This window comes from Rhamphochromis longiceps, linkage group LG12, assembly GCF_057381845.1.
Source record: "Rhamphochromis longiceps isolate RC_006_pf linkage group LG12, R_longiceps_female_GT1.1, whole genome shotgun sequence".
Lineage (NCBI taxonomy): Eukaryota > Metazoa > Chordata > Actinopteri > Cichliformes > Cichlidae > Rhamphochromis > Rhamphochromis longiceps.
This window is the reverse complement of record NC_140568.1, coordinates 37,334,054-37,344,086: the sequence shown is the minus strand read 5'-3', so window position 1 is coordinate 37,344,086 and position 10,033 is coordinate 37,334,054. Positions and strand designations below refer to the sequence as shown.

The following is a 10,033-nucleotide window of genomic DNA, read 5'->3' as shown; positions in this document are numbered from 1 at the left end:
GACTAAACATCTTAAACTTAAGACTATGCACAGACAATTTGACACAACACACACATGTCACATGACACTGTTACCTTGCAAAATGTCTGTTATGAAATCTATTTTATATCTATTTCTCCCTGGCTTGAATCAAAATGTAAATGTAATGACTTAAATGCAAAACCATGTAATATCAGTCAGTCATTCAGATATTAAAATCCAAGCTTGGTTTCTACTTTTAAAAAATAAAGCGCAGTTTAATGGATTTTAGTTTTTTTGCCCCTGTGAAATATTGCATGGTTTAAGTTTATTACCCTGTGAACCTGCCAAAAACTGAACCAAATGTGTAGAAAAGATTTGTATTTGTGGGTAAAATTTTGAAAATGTAAAAAACAAACTTATTAACATGAGTGAAAGTCTAAGCAGGTTGTTTCATCTTTCATCCAAGTGGATTCTTCAGTAATAAAATCAAATTTATTTAAACCCTACTGAGGGTTGTGCTACATATGCTAAATACCAATTCTAAGCAGTGTGAAAGTCACAAAAGTCTGTATTTTTAAAAAAAAAATCATTGACTGTGTCATATGCACTCTAAACAAATCACAGGTATTATGTTTATTGTGTATATATATATTCTAATATACACTGCTTTATGTTGATTTCTTGTGTACAGACAGTATGCTATAGAGACTGGTATGCAGCATATGTTATATAACATGAATGAGAACATTGAAGAACATAAACATTGGTTTATCATTGTTCTTAAATTAATGTGTAACTTCAGTGTCATGGCAAAATAAAAGGTAAATTTAAACCATTAATTCCTTTAATATGCAATCTTGAACTTACTCCACATGTTTACAAAGGATGATACACAACTCTTTATTCAAAACCTTCAAATTTTACTGGAGTCAAGGAATGTCACTATGTCAAAATGTCATTTCTTTATGTAAAATGACACTAAAATGTCAAAATCGTTTGAACTGAAGTTTATTATAAAGAAAAAAAAGCAGTGTTAAATCATCATACATCCCCTTAACAACCTACACACACTGTCATGAAGCTGCTGATCATTCAGATTGTGGGATCTCTTCAAGTTCAGCCCTACTAAGAAGAAATCATAAATAACTGGAATAAGCACTAACATGATACTGACAAAGTCCTGGAAAGCTGCGAGCCGCAGTTTGAGAAACACCTGCAGCACTGTAGCCTTGGAAGGCTCTTTTTCTGCCAGTACGATGAGAAATAAGGGGATCCATTTTTCAGGCACAAAAGGCTTCACAACTGTTAGCTCTCTTCATCATCAGTGTTTTCAGTACATTCATTGTCCAAGTGCATGGACCGCAGCTCCACCTCAAAGTCCATTAATGTGTGGTTATACTCCTCCTCCAACATTTTCTTCCAGATTTTTACTGAGAAAGGGAGACAATATGTAATTATTTTTTACTGTTTCACGATTACTGTTAGAGACACTTTGTTTTTTACTAGACAGAGCAATATCATCGCTATCCAATGTTACAGTTACTTACTGTATTGTGGTTCCTCTGGCTCCGTTACATCCGGGTCAGGCACAGGTTCCTCAGTGTTTGTTTCAAGCTCTGCCTCTTCCTGGTCTCTCTGCTCCAGGCTTGACACCATCCCTTCATAGGCTGTCCTGGCCTCAGAAGACAGCTCGATCATCTTGTGATAATAATCCTGTAGGTACGAAAGTTTTCAGCTCATTTGAAATTACCTATTAATGTCATCTTAAAACAATAATTGTGCGTACATTTGCATAACAATAACCCTGACCTGTGCACCATCATAGTTGAAGATGCCGACCAGGGTGACAGGCACGGCCTTGTTGACACAGCGTCCCAAAGCTTTTCTAGAGAGTGCAAATATGAACGGCACACCCTGCTCACGACATGTATCAATGATTGTGTGGAGAGCCTCATCCAGGCCGCCTGTGAAAGGTGATATTTTTGCCCTTTTCATGCAATTGTAAGCATTCCTTGTACGTCACAGCTCTCCCAGGATCACATTTATGAAAGACTATATGACAATTCTCGCTTTTCCATGTTGCTTGATAAATCAGAAAACAACAAATTGTATTCTCTCCATTTTGTCTTCTCTCTAATTTGTGATTTTTAAGACCAAAAAACATTTCTGAAATGCCAACAGGGAATAGTGTGCTTTTTAAAAGCAATAGCATAAAACTAGAAAAAAAGGAGATAATGAAGTTCTGAAACTGTAATGGACATGTTTAAAAATATTAAGTGACCATAAAGAATTGGGATGCATACATATAACTCCTGCTGATCATAGCCTAGACTTGAATTTTAAAGTAACAACACAAAGAACATGAAAGTTGGACTGGCCCAAATTTAAAGAAAACGTTCAGAATTCCTAGTTTCCAAACTGAAAGCCAACTATCAGGTCTTATAGTACCTTTGGACTGGATGCGTTCACAGTTAGGTGAGATAATGACACACTTGATCTTCCTGAGTTTGAGGTGCTTGTGGACCTCCCTAAGGCCCATCACGAGCCGCCTCTTCATGCGGGCCTTCATGGGGTCCTTCTGGTACAGGCGGTCCTGGAACCGAACCAGCTCCTTTAGCAGCAACATCACGCACTCATCCACATCTTTGCTCAGCATCTGGCTGCAATAACTGAAATGCAAATGAAAATGGAAACGCGATATACTCAGGGTGCAAGCAATCAACATCAACTTGTGACTGGTCATGCAGTGAAGCGTGCAGCTTTGGCAGTCTTACTCTCTGAATTTTCTGCTGTGGATTTTAGGTGCTGGGTATGACTGAGGTGAGGGGATTTGTTGCTGTATGGTCTCATTTTTGTCCGTCTCTTCAGCTTCTCCCACGATCTGACATGTGTCATTTAATTCATCAAATCCCTCTGCAGGAGAGCCAACCTCATCTATGGTTTGAAAAGCACAAAATTAAAAATATTAGCTGCAATCATTCGTTTCCAACAGCTCAGAACAAAGCATACTGGCAGCAATAATTTCACTGCATGCTCTGACCTGTGGCGTTTGCATCACACTGCTCTTTTTCTGTACAGTTACTCGCAAGTTTATACTCGCTTTCAGGCAGCAGTCCTCTCTCCTCCAGTAAACGCCTCTGCTTCCTCTCCTCTCTCTCCTTCAAAATGACCTGAGGAACCAAAACATGAGTTCAAGTCTATAAACAGAGCTACACAGCTGAAATGAATTCTCATAAAATTGATTATATTTGTCTTTATTGCATAGTAAATAAATGAACTTTGCCTTCTTCAGAGGAGTTGGTTTCTTTGCTTTGGGCACCTCTCTTTGCTTGCCTTTCTTTACCAAAGGACTAGTTGAATCGAGGGGATTGTGTGCAATTTTATCCTGCTGCCACAGAGGCTTCTTCTGGGCAGATGTTTGCTTCTGAACAACAGGTAGTCCTCCACCAACTACACATACAGGAATACTTATTTTTCATCAGGTTATGATAGCATGCACTCCAAGATCGGGGTTAGGAAACTACTTAAATTAGCATTATTCTTCAAAACAAAGTATAAAGTGATATCTATCAAGCCAACCTGTGAGAATAACTGGCTTAGCGTCCTGCTTGGCTTTCTGAGACTGCTGCTTCTTTTCCAGGGTGGCCAGCATGTTTCCGATGTCCAGTTGCATAGGAACCTTGCTCTTTTTCCCAGAGGCTTTCTCGCTTTTCTAGAAATCAGGTAAACAAGAACAGAACTGCACATTAAAATCAAACCTGTTTCCAATTCTAAAGGTTAACTTTAATGTACACAAGACACAAACCTGTCCTTTTTTTCCCGTTTCAGTGGGTTGTGTCTTTGCTGCAGGTGATTTTCCCTGGTTCTGGTCAGCAGATTGATGCTGACTTCCTTCTCTTTGGTTTTCCTTAAAAAGAATGTAAAAATCACTATCATAAAAAAACACTATAAAATGTAATTTTAGACTAATATTAAATATATATATGATGAAATGATGAGTACCTCATTGCATAGTTTTGTATTGCTGCTGGTTATTAACCTTTCAGTCTTCGACAAAGCAAGAGTCAAGTCTGGGAACTCCTCTTCATCCTTCAAAGAAAACCATACAACAGAAGTAATCCTTCTCCTAGGAACAGAACGAGTTGAACAAAAATTCACAACTCAGATTTTCTTCACCTCAAATTTTGGAGGCTCTTGAGAAATCACCGGCTCTGACGAGTCACCTCCTGCACCCTCACTGCTACTTTTCGGCTTCTTTTTTTTCTTTCGCTTTTTCCTCCCTGGAGCTATCTCTTCCTCCTGTGCAGCCATGCTCTCAATCTGATAAGATATAAAAATGACAAAGCTCAAACACCCCATGAAAATATAAAGGCTTACTGTGAAAGTTTAGCTTTTTGTTATGTTGAGCAACCCATTTGATAAATTCTGTTATATCAAGGATGTAAACACCACGATATATAGTCTGTGTGTCTATAATTACATGTTTGCTTGATGTTCACAAATAATGTCTCTTTGGCCTCATTACTCTGTTGCCTTGCTTATTTTGGTTTGGTTTACAATGTCTTTGTAAATAAAGAACAGCTCTTCACAGAAACTCTCCAGTGTTGCCATAGTTTGAACACAATTTTAAGTACTGCACTCTAAAGATAATGTTAGAGATTTCCATGGCTGTTGTGAATGGCATTGTTTGTTGTTGTTAGATCAATAGATTTCTGATAATCCACAATGAAAGTTCAAACAAAGTTGAAAAAGACTTTTGGAGGGCGGTTAGACAACATAATCATATGCATACTATATGCAACTATATCTGCCTGTGCTAGAATGACTTAGACGGTTATAAGCGATATGTGTCTCACACAGTGCACAAACTATGTCAGGGTGCTGCTGCTTCCTGAACATAATGGAGGGAGGTGTGCCTTATTCAGAGCTAGAACACGAGTCCCTCTGTGCTAATTGCAAAAGAGGTACAAATTGCAAACCTGCAAATGGAGCTGCTAAATGTGGAAAGTGAAACGAGGCATAATAATCTCTACTTTGACTGTGACGCATGTCAGGTGTACAAGCTGATATGGTATTAAAAAACTGTAATTACCTTGGACTTCAGCAGGTGTGCTGTGTCAGATTTTATAACTATTGCAAGTTGGCATGCTGTAATTTCATTTACATTTATGAATAAAATGCAAGCTTCGAGAGAACATTTGTTGCTTCTTGCTTTTTCTGTGATGGTGCTCAGCCTCTGTGTGGATACAGAGTGTAACGGGAGAGCAGTGGGAGCTCTGTTGCAGAGTAATACTGTCCACATATTTTTAATTAGCGTGAAAAATCTACCTACATTTAAGAAAACCTAATAAAAAGGTTAATTACAAAAAACACCAAAAGCTACTAAATGGATGGTGCATAAGTGAAATTAAGTGTGATGGTTACTGCTGTGCGAGAGACATCAAGAGCCAAGAGTGAGCTATTTAAAAACAAAACAAAACATGACAACAAATGGTAAATGGCCTGTATTTGTATAGCGCTTTACTAGTCCCTAAGGACCCCAAAGCGCTTTACATATCCAGTCATCCACCCCTTCACGCACACATTCACACACTGGCGATGGCAAGCTACATTGTAGCCACAGCCACCCTGGGGCGCACTGACAGAGGCGAGGCTGCCAGACACTGGCGCCACCGGGCCCTCTGACCACCACCAGTAGGCAACGGGTGAAGTGTCTCGCCAAGGACACAACGACCGAGACTGTCCAAGCCGGGGCTCAAACTGGCAACCGATTACAAGGCGAACTCCCAACTCTTGAGCCACGATTGTCCCAATACAACAAAACGAATACATACACAACTCACAAATACTCAGATATATCTAGTAATATTTAGTAACAGCCTTACAGATTTCTTTCCATCTTGTAAGTATATAAAGTGTAACGCAGAGCAGGGGTAGTGAGAAGGCTGTTTCGCCTTTCTTGTAGAATAATGAAAAAAAAAAAAAAGTGTTCACACCTATAATACTCACAAATTAACTTTTAAGTGTCCAATTAAATCTTTTTTTTTATATTTACTCAAAATTTATTTAAAGAAGTTAATTTCGGCTGCTCTCTTGTCACAAGGGACGTAGGAGCATCCCGTGTCGATTTGGCAAAACATGATGCCCTTCCGAATGCTATCCCCGAAGGGACTTGTGTTTCCAGCTGAAATCAAAACATGGGCCCAGATAAGAGCCAGAAAATAAATGGTAGGTTTACCTCATGAAAATAATTAATTCACTTACGGATTGTTAAGATTTGCCAATTGCCTAGGAATCTGGTATAACTGTTGAGAATCTAAAACGTGCATCATACCTGCATACTGTTACAGCTGATTGTCTTGTCATTGGGATCAAGTTTCTTCGGAGGCTGAGAGGCAATGTTAGCCCAGGACGTCACCACCGGTTGGACTGTGCACACACACCAAATAAAGATAATCAACGTGTGAAATATTTTTAAAACTGCCTTAAAATTGCTGAAAGACAGACTAGAGTAAATCTGAGCCTACCTGCTTGGATAACTTGGCTTTCTGGCTTGGCATTAGTGGCACACACCTGGGGACCAGGTAGGGTTGGAGATCCTCTGCTGCCAGACTATGCAACAAAAAATTACAGCAGCACCAACATCATGAGTATAGCTTTCTGTAATGTGCAAGAGCTGTCACATAGCTTAACATTTGATATTCCCATGAGCTGACCATCCAAGAAGATGCCAATTTTGGAGTTTGGGAGCTTGTGAATGGAGGATCCCAGCACTCTTTCCGAACAGTAGGAGCTGCTTTGGCCACTGAAACACCACCCAATTCCGGAAAATCAGCCATCTTCACTTCAAATGGGACAGAATTTGTCTGTGCTGGTTTTGGCTTCCCTGCAGAAGTTGGGGCAGATCTTGTACCTTTAAAACCTGGGAATGAATTATGAAATATTATAGGAGAAATATTTACATAAAGCAGCGGGTTTTAAACATTTTGTGCCCAACATACTACAATTCTGTTCATCAAAACTGAACAAACAAACAAAATCTATAAGACAATAATATGCTAAAGAATCTCATCAAGAATTACTGCAATTCTCACTGTATTGACACCTTTGCTCTACATCATCTCAACTGAATGTTGTCAGTTCATTCTTTAATTGCATTTCAGACAGTTACAGTTTATCTGCAGCATCTAGATCTTGCAAGATACCGTTACACAAAAACCATTAAATGGTCTTGCAGCTTCAGCTGTAGAGCTCCTTTAAAGTAGGCCAAGTTTCTTTCAGAATCTCTCTGTGCCCCTTTAGCTTTCTTGGCACCATATTAACATTGCCAAACTGCTGCCAGAGGTTTATGCACTTGGGCTAAAGGCCACAGACATTCCAAATCCACGTGAAGCTGTAAGACAGGCAGCTTTCACAATAATATCTGCTGGGTCATCAGCATAGGTTGTTACTTGGAGTTTGAGTAACATGAGAAAGCAACAAGGTTGGTGCACAAACATGCCCAAGGCACTAAAGCAATAGCCAAGCCTTTAATGTGTGGGCAACTCACAAGTTAGCCGATCATTCGTGTCGCTTTGCCCTCCTGTATATGGCAGTAATACGTGCAAGCTTGATACCAAATCCCATGGGATATTTGGGAATCACTTGACCACAAAATGATTTCCAATGTTAAAAATATTTTGTTTGTACATTCAATACAAAAACTAGCATCTGAACCAAGAAATTATTCCCAAAAAAAGTTAATACCATGTACGCCACTTACCTTTTTTCTGCATGTCCACTGAGGTTTTGCCCATGAATTTTCCTTGAGAGTCCTTTTTGTTTTGAGGCATCTGTGAAGATTAGAAAATAACAATTTACTTCATGAATAAAGTTTGTTTACATGTAGGTTTCTGTAAATAAAAATAAAGCCAACCTTAGCTTGGGGATCCTGTTTGGTCCTATTGCTCTGTAGGAAGTTATCACTGGCCTCTCTAACAGGGCGGCTGCTGCTGTAGCCATGACTCCTCGGTGCATCTCCTCCTCTGCCTGCTGGTTTTGGGCTCAGACCTGACTGGCTTCTTAACAAATTGTAACAACATGAGCACCTGATGAAAAGCCAAATGATTAAATACCCCTGAAAATGATAACTTCCTACCCTCTTGAAAACTGATCGGAGGTATAAGGGTTTGGTAGAATCAGAGGTTGCGCTGATGCTGATGTGTGGGGCTCTGCAGGCGGTTTCCTCGACCCCCTCTGGTGTCTATGGTCAAAGTCCTGGAAAGCAAAGCACATGACAGTTTTTTCTTCTGCCACCAAACAGCGTGTTGGTGTTTGACCTTTGATAATCACGCCATTAATTCCAAATTCGAGTAGAATCTGCATAAAGAAATTTAGCTTAAGACTAACCGCTATATCGATGTTTTGGACTCACAATGCACTAAAAACGAAACGCATCCATCTCCACTTGATTACAGAACATCCAGCTTATGTTGCACAATAGTAACCGCCGGGTTGAAAATGTCTTACAGTATAACTGAACTATTAGCTCATTATTGTGTTCAAACCACACATTGTCTTAGCAGTATCTCACTCGTGTAACTAACAGTTAAAGTTTGCTAAGAGTTAGCTCACGCTCAGCTGCAAAAACTAACATTCGTTAGCTTTCTAGCTAACTAGCTAGCAAAAGAAAAGAACAAATGTGGCATTCATTTTCATAAAATACCTTGTCCATCACTCTAGTTGAAGTCACATCTTCGTATCTTCATATAAGCTCATACAAGTCGCCAAGCTCCATCTTACGAGTGTACAGACAATAATCTACCCCAAAAGTGTGTGCATGGCTAACCAGGCTAAGCAACCTGTTTGACAGCATGAAGCCGGAGCAGCTAGCTGCGTGAAACAGCTGGTGTTTACATGTGCAGTCAGGAGATCCACAGCGACACCCTCTGATAAAACAATGTAAACCGTTTAACGAGTATTCCTGTTAATTAAAAAAGTATAATAAACTCTATGAATCCATCTTTTATTGAGACCCCGAAGGCTAGAAAGACGCATAAACATATCTATAACTCTATACTCTGTGCATATATGTGTAAATATAAAACACTTAACATTATCTAAACATACCAGGAGGACCCCAGATTAACGTTGTTGCTTGGCCCTACTTAATTTAAGTTGCTTAAAATTGCACTACATACACATTATTACTGACGCTGGCTCCGTAGTGTAGTGGTTTGCACATCTGCTTGGAACGATAACACATTATTAGTTATATTTTGTTGTAGTTTGCTTGGACTTCTTTGAAACTCCAAAATAAATTGTTGTGTATTTATTTAGTATTTCATGAAAGAGAATTGCGTCTTTAAATTTTCTACTTTGTTAAATTAACAAAACTAAAAAGCTTTACTCTGAGTACCAAAAGTCAATGTCTGGTTTAATTATATAGCACATTTCATCATAGGCCTGCTTTAACTCAATATGCTTTACACAGAAGATAAAAACACCTATGCAAGTTTATGATGAAAACAAAATGAAGTAAAGTGCACATCCATGCACACAGTTATTAACTGTAAGCCTGTGAGAACAAAAAGTTTTTGAACACAGATTAGATTAAATTTAGGTCTGTAGACAGCTTAATCCAGAGAACACGACCATACGTGTAAGCACCCTCAGCACACTTAGATTTATCTCTGGAGACAGTTAAAAGATCTGCAACTGAAAATCTGAGAAGAACGACTGAGTAATAGACACTGAGCTATTTAGAAGTTTACTGGAGGAAGTCAGATGTGTACTATACAAACCACTGAGAGCTTTATGAGCTAATAGAAGGATTTTAAATGTAATTCTGTATTCAGCTGGGATCCAGTGAAGTGACTTTAGCACTGGGATAATATGGTCCAATTTTCATGTCAGGACTCGCCGCTGCACTCTAGACAAGCTGAAGTTGTCCTACTAGTAATTTGGATAATCCTGCAAACAGAGCAGTAGTCCAACTTGCTGAACACTTGGACCAATTTCTCAGTTAGTTTGTGATTAGGATTTTCTAACTATATCTGTGGTAGAAAGCAGTTCTGGTGACCTTATTGATGTG

At 39.1% G+C, this 10,033-nt stretch overlaps 1 protein-coding gene across 3 annotated transcripts; it reads right to left on the bottom strand.

Moving 5' to 3' along the window:
* Nucleotides 1-201: 201 nt before the first annotated feature.
* On the bottom strand, nt 202-8,845 carry LOC146657831 (selenocysteine insertion sequence-binding protein 2-like). Of its 3 annotated transcripts, none has more exons than XM_085426181.1 (18): nt 8,666-8,845; nt 8,099-8,217; nt 7,877-8,018; nt 7,724-7,793; nt 6,678-6,883; nt 6,489-6,573; nt 6,296-6,390; nt 4,138-4,281; nt 3,964-4,050; nt 3,767-3,868; nt 3,541-3,673; nt 3,245-3,411; nt 3,002-3,131; nt 2,736-2,895; nt 2,410-2,630; nt 1,771-1,925; nt 1,509-1,674; nt 202-1,391 (listed from the first exon to the last, which is right to left on the bottom strand). In XM_085426181.1, exons 1-18 carry the CDS (start codon nt 8,672-8,674, stop codon nt 1,267-1,269), a joined length of 2,316 nt encoding a protein of 771 aa, XP_085282307.1. In that variant the 5' UTR covers nt 8,675-8,845; the 3' UTR covers nt 202-1,266. The 3 variants fall into 3 exon arrangements, with proteins under 3 accessions (XP_085282307.1, XP_085282306.1, XP_085282308.1); XM_085426180.1 differs by having other exon boundaries at nt 7,877-8,021; nt 8,666-8,844; XM_085426182.1 differs by lacking the exon at nt 202-1,391 and having other exon boundaries at nt 1,520-1,674; nt 1,771-1,846; nt 7,877-8,021.
* Between the last annotated feature and the right edge of the window lie 1,188 nt (nt 8,846-10,033).

Bases quoted from the DNA above. Each gene is read 5' to 3' on its own strand.
- LOC146657831 (XM_085426180.1), bottom strand. The intron at 4,282-6,295 runs GTATGATGCACG...ATATCTTATCAG, and splicing joins TCAGCTGTAACAGTATGCAG to ATTGAGAGCATGGCTGCACA. The intron at 1,392-1,508 runs GTAAGTAACTGT...TCCCTTTCTCAG, and splicing joins GCCAGAGGAACCACAATACA to TAAAAATCTGGAAGAAAATG.